This window comes from Filicampus tigris, chromosome 1 (genome assembly GCF_054856515.1).
Source record: "Filicampus tigris isolate MCC_2025a chromosome 1, RoL_Ftig_1.0, whole genome shotgun sequence".
Taxonomy (NCBI): Eukaryota; Metazoa; Chordata; class Actinopteri; order Syngnathiformes; family Syngnathidae; genus Filicampus; species Filicampus tigris.
The window spans coordinates 20,975,011-20,992,621 of NC_141217.1; the positions used below are offsets into that span (position 1 = coordinate 20,975,011).

Consider the following 17,611-nt stretch of genomic DNA (forward strand, 5'->3'; position numbering starts at 1 on the left):
CTCATTAAGAAGGACTGAAGATTGAGATGTTTGAATCAGTGAGGGACCAGCGATCACTTGGAAAACTTCTTTCCATTATGGATAATCGTTCACATCCTCTCCATGACACACTGCATGAGCTCTTTCTCAAATAGATTAATTGAGCGGCGCTGCCCAAAACAACAGTTTAGATCATCTTTTGTACCGTTCTTAATTCACTTATACAAAGTATAAAATGATCCATTGGGACGCGACGACAATACTCCTGGACGCTTTGCAATTACGTAGGTACAATCAAAATGATGAATTTTAACAAACATAGCCCACACTACACTATATACACGATTATCTGTCTTCATGACTTCTTAAATGTACTGGTTGAAATATTACTTCAATGTGTGATATCATGCATGCATTCATTGCATTTCATCAGATTTTTTCATGCAAAATACTGGCTGTAGTATAATTCAGAAATATGTCACAATATATCACTGTCAGTATGATTTGTTATTTTTTTTCATTTACCGTAGTTGGTTGCTCATGCTGCTGGGATCAATTGTATTCTCCCTCATGCAATGAGGGTGAAAGTATTTACTTATTATAGTAAGTATAGTGCTTTTCGTTTGCACGTGGTTCAAATGTGTTAAACTAACACATATCATTTGTTTATTTTTGAGGAAAACATCGGGCAATTACATCGGTTTAACACCTGTATCTATTGGGGATGTAACGATTCACTCAAGCCTCGATTCGATTTACGATTGTGCTATGCATCTGTAATGAAAAAACCTTTGTTGGCATCATTTTCTAGATGAATTTAATCAACTGGATTCATCATTAATAGAATCGATTAATCCTATCTATCTATCTATCTATCTATCTATCTATCTATCTATCTATCTATCTATCTATCTATCTATCTATCTATCCATCCATCCATCCATCTATCCATCCATCCATCCTATCTATCCTATCTATCTATCCCGGGAGACAGATTAATGTGTGGTTCACCTATATGCAGAGGGTCCATCTTAACAAACTGAACCAAAGGTGCTTGAGGAGGAAGTTTCTGTGTGCATATATTTGTATTTGGGCTTCTGCTGTGCTGTCTTGAGGCTCATCAAGCATAAGTGTGTCTGTTAATGGCTGTACAGTATATGATGGGATGTTGTTCTCCTACTGTGCTTTGGATGTGTGCCACTTCAACAGAACCAACTTAACACTCAGATCCTTGCTTTTAACTCATCTAAATAGTGTAGGTTTTATCGCGCTTTGTCATAATGGGCCTGCACCCCCGCACCCCCCCCCCCACACACACACACGCACATGCACGCTCTGTTTTCCTTCCATATTGCATGCTCACTAACAGGGATGTTTCAACTCAGGATGGATAATAATGGATACAAATTTCCCAAGTGATAAATGTTATGAACAAAAAATGAACAAATGAACAAAAAAACGAAAAATGATTCAATAAATTCATCTTTTACAGTGGATACCTTCATTTAAACAAAAGAAAAATAGAAAACCAATGTCACATAAAGAGACAGAGGGTAGTATGTGACGTTCAGAGCGAAATGTCTTCATTCAAATATACAAACATAATAAAAATATTCTAAGTCCAGTTTTCTAATTCCTGTTGAGAAATATGAGTTAAGTCAAGCAGTCTAGTGAAAGTCTCTGCAGATGTTTGGCACGTTGCGCATTAATTTCACCAGCCTGGGGAACATCACTCCAATCCCATTGCATGAGTTTAGGTTTTGGGAGTTTGTCTTGCAATGATTTGCAATCACACAGAAAAGTGATTAAATTAAATATTTATTGAAATGAATTTGAACAGTTTAAAAACGATGTTGCAAAATACAGTGGAAATACAGGAGGCTATATAAAGTCTACACACCCCTTTTCAAATGCCAGGTTTTTATAATGTAAAACAAAGAGACCCAGATAAATTATTTCAAAACCTTTTTCCACCACTAATGTGACCTAACCTGTACAACTCGGAAAAAAAGGAAAACTGCCATAATGTGGTTGCACAGGAGTGCACACCCTCTTGTAAATGGGGATGTGGCAATGTTCAGAATTAACCAATTGCATTTAGATTCATGTCAGATGGGAATCAGTGGGCTCCTGCCACCAGTTGGACAAACGCTACACAGGAAGGCCGGAATCTAGAATTGAACCCAGAAGCGCTGAAATGTAACGCAAATGTGCAAACCACTCAACCCACCATGCTGCCCCATCATAGATCCATAAATCTGTAAATTATTTCAGTTAGTTGTGCCACACAAACATAACTTGTTGATTTATAGTATACACTGTAATTGTCATGTCTTGAACAATTACATGCACCACTTTTTTTCCACTGACTGACTAGTCATGTGTGTTTACTTCCCATCAAATACAGAGATCGCAGAACTCAGAGAGCACAAGTTTGGCTGTAAATTGGACCACTCGGTGAGTCGGTTGGTGTGAAGCTACAATCAAAAGCGCGTGATTATCCTTATTTAAAAGGTGGAGCGGAAACAGCTCTGCTCTCGAGGAGGCGGTTGCCATGGATTTCTCTCCAAAAGCTTGCGGTCGAAGGGCCCATCCCACTTCTGATGTCAGCATTCGATAGGGAGAGAGAGCGCGGGAGAGAGTAGGAGCTGAAGGGAAGGAGGTGGCCAGAGAGAGGGGGAGAGCCTGTTGCTCATCATCATCAGCCAAGCTGCTGTTAAACATCCTTCCCGCTTCACTTCTCCACATCTTTTAGCCAATTAAACAGCTGCTTGGAATCAACATCGCAGTGAGTATGTTTTTTTTTTTATGTGCGTGTGTGTTTGTCACCGTTATTTACTCTCAACCTCGTATTTTGTGTCACATGGTTTGCTCTCGTAGCCAAAAGTTGATACTATTTGACTTTTTGGAACACACCTGCTCCTCTCGGATCAACCAGGTCGTCCTGAGACACAAAAGTGACAGTGATTTTTGGTGGGGCATCTGGCATGTTCTTTTCACGTGACAGCCATTTGCATACGGGACGCAGTGCGCACACACGCCATGGCAACACGTTTAACCCGCATCTCATCTCACGACACTCAGTCTTGATGTCAGTGTCAGAAAGGCTTTATTGCTAAAATGGGTGGTGAGTTTATACTGCAGTGGAGCCTCTGATTCCACTCAGATCGTCAGTCAACGATTCCTAAACTCAACCTGATTTTTTGGAGAAAAATGCAGTGGAATCAGTTCACTGATGTATGATGATGCAGGAGTTGTTGTGCTTCATGTAACTTCCTGTGTATAGTCTTCTTTTCTATGTAGACACCTTTATCTGAGGCTGATCCTTCTTTTTGAATTAGCATCATAAAACAGGCCCAAAAGGCCTTAAAGCAAACAAGCAGTCATGCTGTTGTTCAATAGAGGGAGTTTGGGGTATATTTTTTCGTTCAATTTTCACGAGACAATGGGCCCGCAGGTTCTAACAAGTCTTTCATTTGATTTTTCAAAATGAAGGCCTTCATTAAACACAGCAAAACTGTGTCATATGTCAGTTTTTGTTGATTATGGCGGCGCCATGTGGACAAAAGCGGTTGTGTTTTGACAAAAGTCAATCACATTTTGCATGCGCGCCAGCCCGTAGTGTCGTGAAATCCTTTTGGTTTTGGTGCTTCTGTCGTGACACCAGTAATGGCGCGTAGACGTTCGAATCGACTTCCGTCCTTATAGCGAAAGGAGGAAGTGAGTATGCCATAAAACAATTTAGGACATTTGTATTTTTATTTTTGTGTGCCAGGGTTGCTCCCATCCTCCTAAAAGTTGCTTAATGCCAGTAAAAGAGATACAGACGCCCCACCCAGGGCATGACAAAAGTCTCATTCAACTACTCATAAGTCAATGTATCATCAAAGCAGTTGTGAAATGTTTTTGTTAAGGTCGAATTCTTGCCCAGTGCTGCTTTAAAATGACCCTTAAAATCTACAATTAGATTTTTGTAGGTCTTAAACTGCAACATTGTTGTCCAATCGTCAAACCAGCTGACAAGAAAAATGAAAACATAACACAATGTTCCATTTTGTTGAGTAAAGATAACTGCGTGGGAGGAAAAAAGGTAAGCTCCGCCCCATTTACATGTTTCCGCATTCGCTTATAGTGAGTTGAGGGAGAGGGTTATCGTTTTGATATTTTCTCATTGTTGATGAAAAAGGGGCGTTCTATGATTAGTTATTGAATGATTTCTCCAAAACAAATTGATAGAATTGAAAACGCAATCTAGTTTCATTTTCCTGATCAAAAAATATATGGAGAGCTTTTTTTTGTGAGAGATGGGCCATCCTTGCCACATAGCCCATTTAAAGCTATACTTTTAGATCTCATTTTTCCACTTAGTGAAAGCATGGGCAGAACGTCTAAGTCTGAGAAGCTCTCTGGAGAATTATTTGTAATATCACAGAGAGAAATATAAGATGTGTCCACCACCCCAAACACGTCTCTCGAAGTTTGAAGCCAAGATAGATGACTCGCAATAGATCATTTGCTCTCCCTCCTGCAGGTAATTACGGCTATAATGAGACCAACTAATGACTTGTTCCAGTTTTAACAACTAATAGTGACTGTCTGAATCCCCTCTGTTAAAAAAATTGACAGAGTAATTAAAATGTACTATTCCCAGGTGCCGTCACGTGCAAGGTGACCGCCATAGATAACCCTACATGCCATTAGAGCAGTGGTGCTCAAACTTAAAGTAATTTATGTGGGGGCAACTGCAGATAGAGTCTGGGTGTGTCCGAGCCGCATCAAGTATTCCACAAAAAAGGGCTTCGGGTCTTCAAAAAAAACGTTCAACTAATCCAATCTTCTCAATCTTTATTAATAACCGTTCAGAACACTGAAGGTTCTTCCGAATGTGAACAAGATGGGTGAGCCAGTCCTCTCCCTCATCTCCCTGGTACTATGCATACTCCTCAGCATGTCTAGTTGAATAATGACATCTGCTTTCTTGAGCACGGTATGCAACAATAACAACAACAAAAAACATTCGGTCTCCTGTTTTTCTGGGTTTTGAAAAAGACATGCCTGGGACAGGGTGACAGGATATCCTTTCCCTGTACTTGATGTCACTTCAGAATTACATTTCATCGAAAGTTGTCATGAGCCTGAGCTATGGTAGCCCATTAGTCAATTAAAAAACAACAACAACATAAAAACTTCAGGGCGACAACACAGCAAAACCCATGCAGGCTGCACTAACATTAAAGTTTGATGTCAAGTAGGGAGCTGCAAAATATCATCCTGCGGGCCGCAGATGGCACCCCTGGGCCCGAGTTTCAGACCCCTGCATTAGAGGAAGATAAAGATTGACAAAGCACCAGTGGTGCACCGTCTTGTATCAGTGAGCATCAACCGCATTTGATTTGGAGCTTTTGTAAAGACTGTTGTTGACAGTTGTGATGTCATTTTCAGTTGACAGAAGACAAAATGGCCGCCCCCGGAGATGGCTACAAACGAGTGGATTAACGCTTATTCCACAAACGCAATATTTACCAGAATGCCCTGTTTCAATTAGTAGGCTTACATAGAACATATTCTTGAAAAAAGTATTTTTGCGTTGACTTCAACTTTAAATAGGCCATCATGGAATGTATCTCACATTTTAGCTGTGCCACATGTGATGGGCTAGCCAACAAATATGGGTGACTAAAATCATGAATCGTGAAATGGTATATACTGTAGTGTAGAAAATGAATAGATGGATGTTAATGTCTTAGTATACAGCATTGATTGAAATTGCAAAGACTTTATAGCTTGAGCTGAATACACGGCTTGCGTCACATGGACCGGATGTATAATTGCTATCAGAAGCAGTCCAACTGCTTCGAATAATGACTAGACTAACCTTCACTGGGTCACTGAGATTCACACGTCCGACTTTAATGCCAGCAATGTGGGATCAATTCCTGCTCTGTGACATGGGTGTGAACATGAGTGTGAATGGTTGTCTGTCTAAACGTGCCCTGTGTTTGACTGGCGTGTAGTCTGCCTCGGTCAGCTGGGGTCAAGTCCAGCTTTCCTGTTAACCTGAATAGGAGAAATGGTAGAATATGGATGGATGGACTAACTCACCAAGGCTGATTTCACATCTATCAGTCCAAACAAAAGGTCCCTTTTGGTCCATTTTCCATCTCATCAACAGAAGTACTTTTGCCACTGAAAACGCTAAAGCTGTACCGTCTGCCAACCCATCCTGCTGGGACAGCTACTGATTTCTGGTGCACAGACCTTTAAAAGTTTTGTCTGCAATGATAGACCGCCGAGTCTTGAGTATGAGGTGGTGCACGCCCGCAGACTCAACCCTTCAGGACAGGTAACACCCGTGAAGAAATGGTTGTTTACACAGCCGGCAGCCGTTAGGTCGCATGATTCCAGCTCGGCGGGAAAAGGGGCATCACCAGATGAATCGTGAGCACTGGTGAATTTACAGAGAGAGAGAGAGAGAGAGCCCGCTAGCTTTGATGTCACGCCAGCTTAATCGTTGATGAGGTTGGAGTTGAACTGTGTGAACGATAGTGTTTACAGTATGTGAATTGCTTCTAGAATTTACAGAGCACAGTGACTCCAACCGTGAAGCCCATTCTCCACTACACAGTAGTTACTCGCTTTTTACCGCTGTACCCCCTATTGAATTTCCATCGGTGGATTGTCATTGTCAGATCTGTTTTGTTGCTACCATCAGTAAGTTTTCAAATCAAATGTATCTTCTTCCTATGGCTTGCAGCCTTCAGTTTTTTTAAATATTTTCATACATATTTTTAGAGTGCTTATCCTCTTCAGGTTGGCAGGTGACGTGAAGGAATCTTATCTTAGAGCCAGTTAAAAGCTCTGATTTGACTGGGCCGTATCAGATCAATGCATTTGTGCAGCATTTCTGTCTCACAGTGAGAAATGTTGAATTCAACCAAGTTGAAGTTGGTTTTGTTCCTTTCGATTTAAACACGATATAAATGTTTATGTTGAAAAGTTCAAAATAATACAAAAAAAAAAAAACTATGGCATGGTTCTTATGTTTAATTTGCTTTAGGATTACGAGGGCGTCCTGGAATGTAGCATCGCAGCATCATGTCAAGCCACTCAAGTGTTTGGCAATTGGCATACTGTAGATTTTAATGGTCTTAAAGCAGTCTCCATATCGTCTACCCCTTTGCTGCATTTTCAGTTAAACACATAACCGTCATGAAAATTAATATACGACCAGCTTTTGGGTAACTGTAAAGCTAACATAGCTTACCTGCATCTGTGGGTTTTCATAGTGACGGATGGAGTTGGATGTTGCAATTGTTGTGTCTCGTATCTTTCAGCTGCAAACCTTGCACATTGCCATTCTTTTTCCTCTTTTATCAAAACCAGTCTTTTGCCAAGTGTAATTATCTCCATTGCATAATACAGAACTGTACTGTTTCGGTCCACTCTGCACTGAGCATCACAATATGCAAGTGGTTGCCAGGATTGTGCGAATGACACAAAATATACTTTATTGAAGCCAAAAAAAAAAAGGGCGTATTTTAATATGTAGATTTATGTCAAAGTCAAGACTAGTCTATTTAATACCAATCCAATGTTAAGACCTGTCTTGCACAAGTTTTAGTCAAATAAGTTCTAAAATTGGCATTTCTAGTCTGACTTGACTTGAGTCAAGTCTTCTGACTTGAGTCCCCTCCCTCGGAGAACTGTGCATCCTATTGCCATTCGTGCAACAGAAAAATAGCTTTGTTCCTAGCTGTACAGGCCCAGATTTTATACTGAGAAAACTCATCATGATTTACAACATTTTGTTTGGTGGCGTGATAAGAGATTTTCACATTTAAATCGTTGTCCCTCGGCTAAATAAAAGTTGGGAAACACTGCTCTATTATACGGGTGTGCCTCCTGTTGTGGCCCGTTTACTTTATATGTGAACGCAGCCAGTGTAGGCCACACACATCATCATTATCGCATAGTTCCTGCACAAACATTGATGCACATTGTGGTGGACCACAGACAGTGTTAGGGAGTCACTTAGCTCCTTAAAGGCAATGACAACTTCTTTCTGGCTTCACAACACAATAGGGACGTACAATTGGGTCTAGAAGTGAGGTGCTCCTGCAAAAATTCCACACTGGAGAGGCTCTCCTTTTGGCATGTGGTGCTATTTGCGAATTAAACCTGATTCGGAGGGAGAAAGACAGTGAGAAATAGGGAGGTCAGCTCTCAGCTTTGGGCTCATTTCTGGGAGCAACATCCTCTTAGAGTCCATTAGAGGACAGTGAGCTGTTAAGAGAACAGGAAGTGGATTAAAGAGGTTGGTGTGGTTGGGATGGTCATTTAACCTGAGGGACGGACCGCACTCCACTTTGAGATGACATACCAAAACAAGCTCAATTGTGAGCAGCAGACATAGCAAGAATAACAAGGCTGTGAGAAATATGTTTGAGCCTCATTGTTGCCACAAGCATACAAGTGAGCCAAATGCAGATGGTTGACTCACTGACAAATTGGAATGAATCTTCCATGTTCATGACTTCATCTCCACTGGCATTGAAGCTCGGTAGCTTTTAATAGTCATTCATCTTAGTCATTATTAGTCCTTCATTTTCCTTGCAGGATCTGCAAAGTCTTTCTTACGAGTAATTTATCAACCAAACTATTTACGGTACTTGGTAAAGTACAACACAAACTACAACAAATCAACAAATTCTTCATCATTACCTTATCAAACTAGTCGCCAACGTTTAAGTATGCTTTACTGTAAAAAAACTTTGAAAAAAAAGCCACTTAAATAATCTGCGGGTATAGCAGGTTGGCCCAAACAATGAATTTCGACATGGCAGGGGAACATGGCACTGAGATCCCAGTTCCATTTCAATCAACATGTCATTTGAAATTGTTTAGAGTAAAACAATAAAATAACCGAAAACTGGATGCGATCACCTTTTCTAACAATCAACCGACTGTACGTACCAAGCAGCAAGCTAATGAAGTGGTTGTTCATAAACGTGGCATGGTTTAAAACTGCTCAGGTTTTGCACTTCTGTTGAATAAAATGTTCTTCCTCAGTAGTGGTGAAGTCGAGGGCACGATGGGAAGTGCAACACAAGCCAGTGAGTCACCAGGCAATCTGGAGAACATGCCCCGCGGCCTGCCTGTGATCACACTGGCACACGGAGAGGCCAGACTGCCGCCGATCTGGTGGAGGGAACAGCCTTCATCGCCCTTGTTGCCTTTCATCCCGTGCTAGCACATTCAGTATTCTTCTGGCAAGAGGAGGCTTTCAAAATAAAAAAAAAAAATGCGCCAGTGAGTGTGGAGAGGCAAAAGCACAGTCGGTTAAAATGAGGAATCAAACAGCCTGGAGGGGTTAAGTATGATTTAATGCGGCAGGAGAGTGGCGTAGGCCCATGCACATCCATACTGGTGAAGCACTGTGGGCGTATTGATAACCTCTGCTGCTCCAACACGACTTAGAAAACTGGTGGACACTCTTATGCTGTGATTATTTTTGCTGATGTGAAGGCTTTTCATGCTGAGAAATAAGAGTTGTGTTGACAAGGTTCATAAGGTCCAAGGCTGTCAACGCAAAGTTACAATTGCTCTTCATGCAAGGAGTGACAAAAGATACATTTGAAATCCAAACTACAAGTTTCCTCCTTCAAATGAATCCCCCTGGAGTAGAAAACCCCTCATGCACTCCTGGAAGGATTCTTCTGGGATTCGCCAGATGCAGAGGTGGGTAGAGTAGCCAAAAATTGTATCCCAATAAACGTGCTGTTACTTCAGAATAATATGAGTCAAGTAGAAGTAAAAAGTAGTCATCCAAATAATTACTTGAGTAAAAGTAAAAAAGCACTTGGTGAAAAAACTACTCAAGTACTGAGTACCTGTAGCAACGTCTCTTTTTTTGTTTTTTTTTTAAACAACCATTCAATCAGACGAAAATACAAAATAATGAACTTCAGGCAAATTAAAGTCCATCCAATCAATAAAATGCATTACATTTAATTAAAGGGTATCTTAAAATAATCCTAAAGTCAATTCAAGTACTTTAATAAACAATAAAGTAAAGTAAATGTAATGGCGTAAATGCAACTGGTTACTACCCACCTCTGGCCATATGTCACATTCATCTTGATATCTGCTTGTGGATATTCTCATTCATGAAGCCTACTCAGATGAGACGTGAAAAAGACAAACAGTTCATCTTGATGTGATTCAAATATATCCACTTGATTACTATCTTGAGCTTGGGAAAGAGGAAAATAAATCACATGAAGCCAGGTCATGTGTGAAGAGAGGTTGCTCAAGCACGACAATGTTCTTCTCTGCCAGGAACTGTCAGATGCTCAGGGCATTGCGAGCAGGTGCGTTATCATGGTGAAGGAGCCACAAGTTCTCCTGCCACAAGTCTGGCCTCTTCTTGCACAATGAGTGAAGCAAATGCCGCAAGATCTCTTTTTAGACATGCGGGTTGATTATCTGGCCCTATCGTCACGGACGATTTGATCACCGGGTAGTATTCGAAGACCCATGACTAATAATGACCTGTGATGAGTCTCTCTCGCAAGTCTGGTCTCATCATCATTCACTCTGCTTGCTTGATAACCTGACACAGAGGATATTTATGTACAGTAAAAGCAAAAAAAAAAAAAAAAAAAAAGGGTCAATGGCTGCAGGGCTGCAGAGAGCTAAGATTACACTTACACCTTACGTACTGATTTAAAAAACGAAATAAAGTAAAATGAAAATATAATATATAAATATAATAATAATATAATATAAACTTGAAAAAGAGCTGTAGCTGCAATGCTAAATGAAACATTACATGTACGGTTAATTAAACGTCCCATGCCATCAAAATCAAGTTTTCCCGCTGTTTTATGTCTAAGTATAGGCACTTCGTGGTTGCTACTCAACTCGGGCAAAACGGCTGAATAGCGACGGTGCACCTGCAACTTGAGCTAAAACTTTGCATCACTTGCCAACCTCTGTTGAGTTGAGAAATAAACTGCCTCAATTTATATTCTGAATGCTGTGGTGTTTGTGCACATTTCGTGAAAAATGGCTTTGACAACGTAATCTTTCACACGCTAAAAATACATTTCCGGGTTTTAAGCGACACAGCATTGTATAAAGTATTGTGATGCTGACAGTTTGAACCTCAAACGGCGTTGATCTATAGCTACATAGGCCTATGTTTTTTGGGGGGTTTTTTTGTGTAAAACTGCCAAAAATATCAACGGACTTAACAACAACTCCTTCACAAAATCATGTAAAAATAATTTTGTGTTTTTTGCGTTCAGATGAATCGATTTTAAAAGCTTTGAAAACCTCCTTGGTTGAGATGGATGATCTCTGCGGGTGGAGCATTCTTCTGACAGTAATCAGGGTGTGACAGTGCAGGTGTCTAATAGGCATTCACTTCCTCACATTTCACTCACAAGCCCGCAGCGCCTTCCGGAAACAGCACAATTGTTTCTATAAGCAGATCCAAGTGCTGACATTTTAATTGCTGAGAATCAAATTAAATTACTGGAGTTGATTTAATTTGCTCAGGCAGAAGTCCTTGACGCAGCACTGAACATTCTTCTATCTTATCCACCACCAACATTATGATTTTGGATGTCCAGTGTTTAAGTTGTGCTTTCACTGGACCTAACGTACAGTTTGTGGGTGAAGACAAAACATTTTTAGTCAACCTAATGTGTATTTTTTTTTGTGAATAATGAAGACAATCTTGAGACCTCCTTGAACATAACATAGGTGTTTGTAAACAATTAAGAATATTAAGTCTTCAGTGAACCTAACATGCATTTTTGTAAACAATAAAGACAATTGTGGTGACAGTTTTTGGAGGAAATTGAATCTTTAACGTACCTGCACATGTTTTTGTAAACAGTAAAGACAATTTAGTCTTCAGTGAACTTAACTTTTTGCTTTGGTTAACACCTATTACAATTTAAAGCCATCATTAATAAGCCTAACGTAGGCTTCTGTAAACAAAGACAAATTAGTTTAAATTGAGCCTAACAAATGTGTTTTTCAATGACAGTTTAGTCTTGCAAACATGTATTTAATGTTTATGTTGTTTATATGGTAAACACTACAGACAATTTTTCAAGAATATCTTCTATGCAGGCACACTAGTTGGAACATGACATTTTGACCAATATTCCATTTATGGAATATAGCAAAATCCACCCATTTTTAGCCATCTCAGGGCTCGGCCATTTTGTCACTTCTGTCGACTGAAAATGACATCGAAGTTGCTCGGGGTTCAGGTAACGAGCAATCACAGCTCACCCGTTTTCTGAAGCTAAGCCATGATTGGTCGATATCTGAGCCCTGAGCATCTGTGATGTTATTTTCAGTCGACAGAAGTGACAAAATGGCCGCCCCCTGAGATGGCTAAAAACGTGTGGAATTTGCTGCTTAACTCATATTCCACAAACACAATATTAATCAGAATGCCGTGTTTCAACTAGTGAGCCTGCATAGAACATATTCTTGAAAAAAAATGTTTGGTTGACTTCCACTTTAAACATTGGTGATTGGTGATGTCCGTTCACAGGCGACAGCATACGGGTGGCGGTTGGAGGCCCAGGCATGAGAGCAGGCCAGTAAACATGACCCTGCTGGCAGGTGACGGCTCTGACTACGACTACAGCGCCTTGAGCTGCGCCTCCGATACCTCCTTCAATCCTCCACCCTTGCAGGAGCAGGAGGCCCGCAAGGGAGCTTTCTACAAGAGGGCGCAGCCTGCACCCGAGCTTGCCGCCAGCTGTGACTCCGCATCACTGTCTAACAACCGCAAACTCCACGCCATTATCAATGTGGGCGGCATGCGCTACCAGCTGCCTTGGACCACTCTGGAGGACTTCCCGTTGTCCCGCCTGGGCCAGCTCCACCTGTGCAGCAGCTTCGACGAGATCATGGGCATTTGTGACGACTACGACGTCACGCACAACGAGTTCTTCTTTGATCGCAATCCATGCGCCTTCCGCACCATCCTGACTTTCCTGAGGGCCGGCAAGCTTCGCTCCCTCAGGGAGATGTGCGCCCTGTCCTTCAGGGAGGAGCTGCTGTACTGGGGGGTCCCGGAGGAGAGCCTGGAGTGGTGCTGTCGCCGACGCCTGCTACAACGTTTGGAAGAGTTTGAGGCTATGGAGCGAGCTGCAGAGGAAGAAGAACTCCTGCAGGATTTGTCTGATTCAGACAGTGGGGGGCATCCCGCAGAGTCCTGCTTGAGTTGTTTCATGACCAAGCTGAGGGACATGGTGGAGCGACCTCACTCTGGACTCCCGGGGAAGATCTTCGCTTGTTTATCGGTGTTGTTCGTCACCATCACTGCTGTGAACCTCTCCATTAGCACCATGCCTGCCTTGAGGCAAGAGGAGGAAGCGGTGAGTAACCTCCAAACAATTTACTTTAAGATACACTCTAAAAACATCCATTCATCCATTATCGATACCGCTTCTCACAAGGGACGCGGGGCATACTGGAGCCTATCCCAGCTGTCTTCGGGCAGTAGGCGGGGGACACCCTGAATTGGTTGCCAGCCGATCGCAGGGCACACAGAGACAAACAACCGCACTCACAATCACACCTAAGGGCAATTTAGAGTGTCCGATCAACCTACCAAGCATGTTTTTGGAATGTGGGAGGAAACCGGAGTACCCGGAGAAAACCCACACAGGCACGGGGAGAACATGGAAACTCCACACAGGGAGGCCGGAGCCGGGAACGAACCCACGACCTCTGAACTGTGAGGTGGACGTGCTAACCAGTTGACCACCGTGCCGCCACTCTAAAAACAGTTTTGGGGTCAAAAATGGACCGATCCACTGATTGGGTCAATTTGACCCATCTTCTTGCATTGTTTTGTGCAAAACAGACGATATTTTGGAGGTAGTTTTGTCTAAAAAGACCCATTTGGGGAGTTGTTTTCTGCAAAAATAACCCAGACCATTAGGTCAAATTGACCCAAGTAGTGGATCGGTCCATTTCTGACCTAAAATTGTGTTATTTTTAACCCAACTGTTTTTAGAGTGTATGCTTGAACCCCTGCCATGAGCCATCACCTTATACTGGTGGAGGGGTTTGTGTGTCTTCATAATCCTAGGAGCTACATGTAAGTTGTAAGGGGCTTTATGCATCTGACAGAGTCCAGGTCCTAGGTCAGGGACCAGACAAACCACAGCAAACAAAAAAAATTAAAAATTAAAAAAATTTCCCTTGCCCAGACGCGGGTCAGCAGGACCCCCCTCTGGAGCCAGACCTTGAGGTGGGGCTCAATGGGGAGCACATGGGACTGGGCCTGCACCCATAGGGCCCGGCCAGGCACAGCCCAAAGAGGTAACGTGGGTCCCCTTTCCCAAGGGCTCACCACTTGTGCAAGGGGATTAAGGGGTCAGGTGCAAAGGGAGCTGGGTGGTGGCCAAATGGGACCTTGGCAGTCCGAACCACGGCTACAGGAGCTGTCTCTACGGACATGGAATCTCACCTCTCTGGCAGGGAAGGAGCTCGAGCTGGTGTGTGAGGTTGAAAAGCTGCGTGCTGGGGAGGAGGGGCCATCAGGAAGTCGAGTCTCAGATTCAGGAGGAGCAGTGTAGTTTACGTCCTGGCCGTGGAACCGTGGACCGGCTCTACACCCTCGGCAGGGTCCTCGATGGTGCACGGGAGTTCATCCAACCTGTCTGTATGTGCTTTGTAGACTTCGAGAAGGCGTTCAATCGTGTCTCCTGGGAGATCTTGTGGCGGTGCTGCAGGAATATGGTGTAAAGGAAGTCCTAATACAGGCCGTTCGGTCCCTATACGACCGATGTCTGTCGTGGTTTTGGCTGTTTTTGTTTTTTCTGGGTTTTTTTAGCACCGGCTGGAGTGGAGAGCGCACCTAGATTTTGCTGCTTAACTCAAATTCCACAATATTAATCAGAATGCCGTGTTTCAGCTAGTGGGCCTGCTGGGAACATCCATCCATCCATCCAACCGCTTAATCCTCACTAGGGTCACAGGGGCACCGGAGCCTATCCCAGCTGTCTTCGGGTAGTAAGTGGGGAACACCCCGACCTGGTTGCCAGCTAATCGCAAGGCACACAGACACAAACAAACATACACATCACACCTAGGGGCGATTTAGAGTGTCCAACAAAACCTACCCTGCATGTTTTTGGAATGTGGGAGGAAACCGGAGTGCCTGGAGAAAACCCAAGCAGGGACGGGGAGAACATTCAAACTCCACACAGGCAGGCCGTAGCCAGAATCGAACCCATGACCTCTGAACTGGGAGGCCGACACGCTAACAAGTCGACCACCGAGGCTGCTGGGAAAATATCCTTGAAATAAATGTGTTTTGGTTGATTTCCCTTTAATTTTTTCAATTCCAATTTCGAAAAGACTTTTAAAAAAATTATTTGTGTTATACCAGTTATACGACACATAAATGGGGAAATTGTTTTAATTTATCTAGATCAACATTTTTTAATATCTGCCATTTAAAGAGAGCGGTAGACATTTTCATAACCTCTGCGTATTAGTTAGTAATGCTAGTTACCAATTAAAATGATTCCTCATTTGTGTTTGTTGTAATATGTAATACTAGTTGAAGCCTCACCGTTGTAGCTTTCACGATGCAGTATCTCCCCCTGGTGGTTACTAAGCAACTGTTGCGGCTTCTATCTTTGAACAGGGCACATGTTCCCAGATGTGCTACAACATCTTTATCGTGGAGACAGTGTGCGTGGCCTGGTTCTCCCTGGAGTTCTCCCTGCGCTTCATCCAGGACCGCTCCAAGCTGACCTTCCTGCGACAACCCCTCAACCTCATCGACGTGCTCGCCATCCTGCCCTACTATATTACGCTACTGGTGGACACCACCTCCACGGGCGAGAGGCGCCCGGGCTCGGGCAGCAGCTACCTGGACAAGGTGGGCCTGGTGCTGCGCGTGCTCCGAGCTCTGCGCATCCTCTACGTGATGCGGCTGGCTCGCCATTCGCTGGGCCTGCAGACTTTGGGGCTGACTGCCCGTCGCTGCACGCGCGAGTTCGGCCTGCTCCTGCTCTTCCTGTGTGTGGCCATTGCCCTCTACTCGCCGCTGCTCTACCTGATCGAGAACGAGGTGGCCGCTACGCAGGAGTTCACCAGCATCCCCGCCACCTACTGGTGGGCGGTCATTACCATGACGACGGTGGGCTACGGCGACATGGTGCCGCGCAGCATCCCGGGTCAGGTGGTGGCCCTGAGCAGCATCCTGAGTGGCATCCTCCTCATGGCCTTCCCCGTCACCTCCATCTTCCACACCTTCTCGCGCTCCTACATGGAGCTCAAGCAGGAGCAGCAGAGGATCCTGCAGAGGAGGACGCACTTCATGCTGCGCGGTCACATGACCGGCCTGGGGAGCAACCTCTCCCTGGAGAGCGACATGCTCTTCCCCATCGGGTCGTCCGACGCTCGGGACTTGGATGATTGAAACTCTTGCCGCACATGGACAAAAAAAGACAAGAGGTCTTCCTAGAGGTGCAGCCCTTCTATGTAGCATCGAACCTGTGGACAAACATGGAAAGAAGTAAGAATTTATGTCTGGATTGAGTGTAATTTACCTTCAATTATCACTCTAAGCTGAACACGGGTTGTGTCATAACCATGGAACACTCATTCAAATAAAGGTTAAAACTCACTAATCAGACCTGCCATCTATGAGACTCAATACAAGAGCTATATCAAAAATATCAAAAGTCAGCATTTATTTCTGTATTTATTTACTCAACTGCAGAGTAGTTGGGGTACATCTACAGTGACACATGACAGGATTGGATATCATAAAGTTAATTGCAGCTGCCTCGTAAAACCAACTATTGTTTTTATTTTTCCGAGTTGAAGCGTGAGGTGTCTATTTGAGGTTCGGTATTTATGTGTTCACCTGGACAGCAAACCTGGTCATTAATCAGATGATGGAATCTGTGAGATTATCATCATTATCAGTATTTGGGTAAATGTGGTATTTTTGTAAAGACAGTGCTTTTGATACCGTTCTTTTGCATTTGATGCAGATACAGGTGTAGAATTATAACAGCTCACGAATATGAAATCGTAACAATGGCTACCTGAGGATTCGGATGCAATTTTTCACAAGTGATGGGCATCTTGCAGATTACTGCTGTTATCATTATTGTTGCCATTGCTGAACATCACTCACTCCTGCCGACTTAAAGTGGATTTTGAACTTCTTTTGCGTTGTCATTTTGTGTTACCACTAGTTTTACTTTCATATAAACAATGGTCCATAAAGGGGAAGTCACCCCAAACATATTTTTTTCAAGAATATGTTCTATGCAAGCGCAGTAATTGAAACAAGGCATTCTGATAAATATTGCGTTTAAGTAATAAGAGTTAATCCACTCGTTTTTAGTCTTCGCCGGGGGCATCCATTTTGTCATTTCTGTCGACTGAAAATAACATCACAACAACCCAGGGCTCAGGTAACGACCAATTACAGCTCAGCTTTAGAAAACAGGCGAGCTGTGATTGGTCGTTCCCTGAGCCCTTGGTAGTTGTGACGTCATTTTCAGTGGACAGAAATGACAAAATGGACGCCCACTGAGCTGGCTCCAAAAGGGGTGGATTTTGC

The 17,611-nt window shown here is 43.1% G+C and overlaps 1 protein-coding gene across 2 annotated transcripts; it reads left to right on the forward strand.

The window, feature by feature from the left end:
- The first annotated feature begins 2,593 nt into the window (after positions 1 to 2,593).
- Positions 2,594 to 17,210, forward strand: kcng1 (potassium voltage-gated channel, subfamily G, member 1). Of its 2 annotated transcripts, none has more exons than XM_086025985.1 (3): positions 2,594 to 2,771; positions 12,557 to 13,388; positions 15,674 to 17,210. In XM_086025985.1, exons 2-3 carry the CDS (start codon positions 12,612 to 12,614, stop codon positions 16,451 to 16,453), a joined length of 1,557 nt encoding a protein of 518 aa, XP_085882111.1. In that variant the 5' UTR covers positions 2,594 to 2,771; positions 12,557 to 12,611; the 3' UTR covers positions 16,454 to 17,210. The 2 variants fall into 2 exon arrangements, with proteins under 2 accessions (XP_085882111.1, XP_085882102.1); XM_086025976.1 differs by having other exon boundaries at positions 2,594 to 2,767.
- The last annotated feature ends 401 nt before the right edge of the window (positions 17,211 to 17,611 follow it).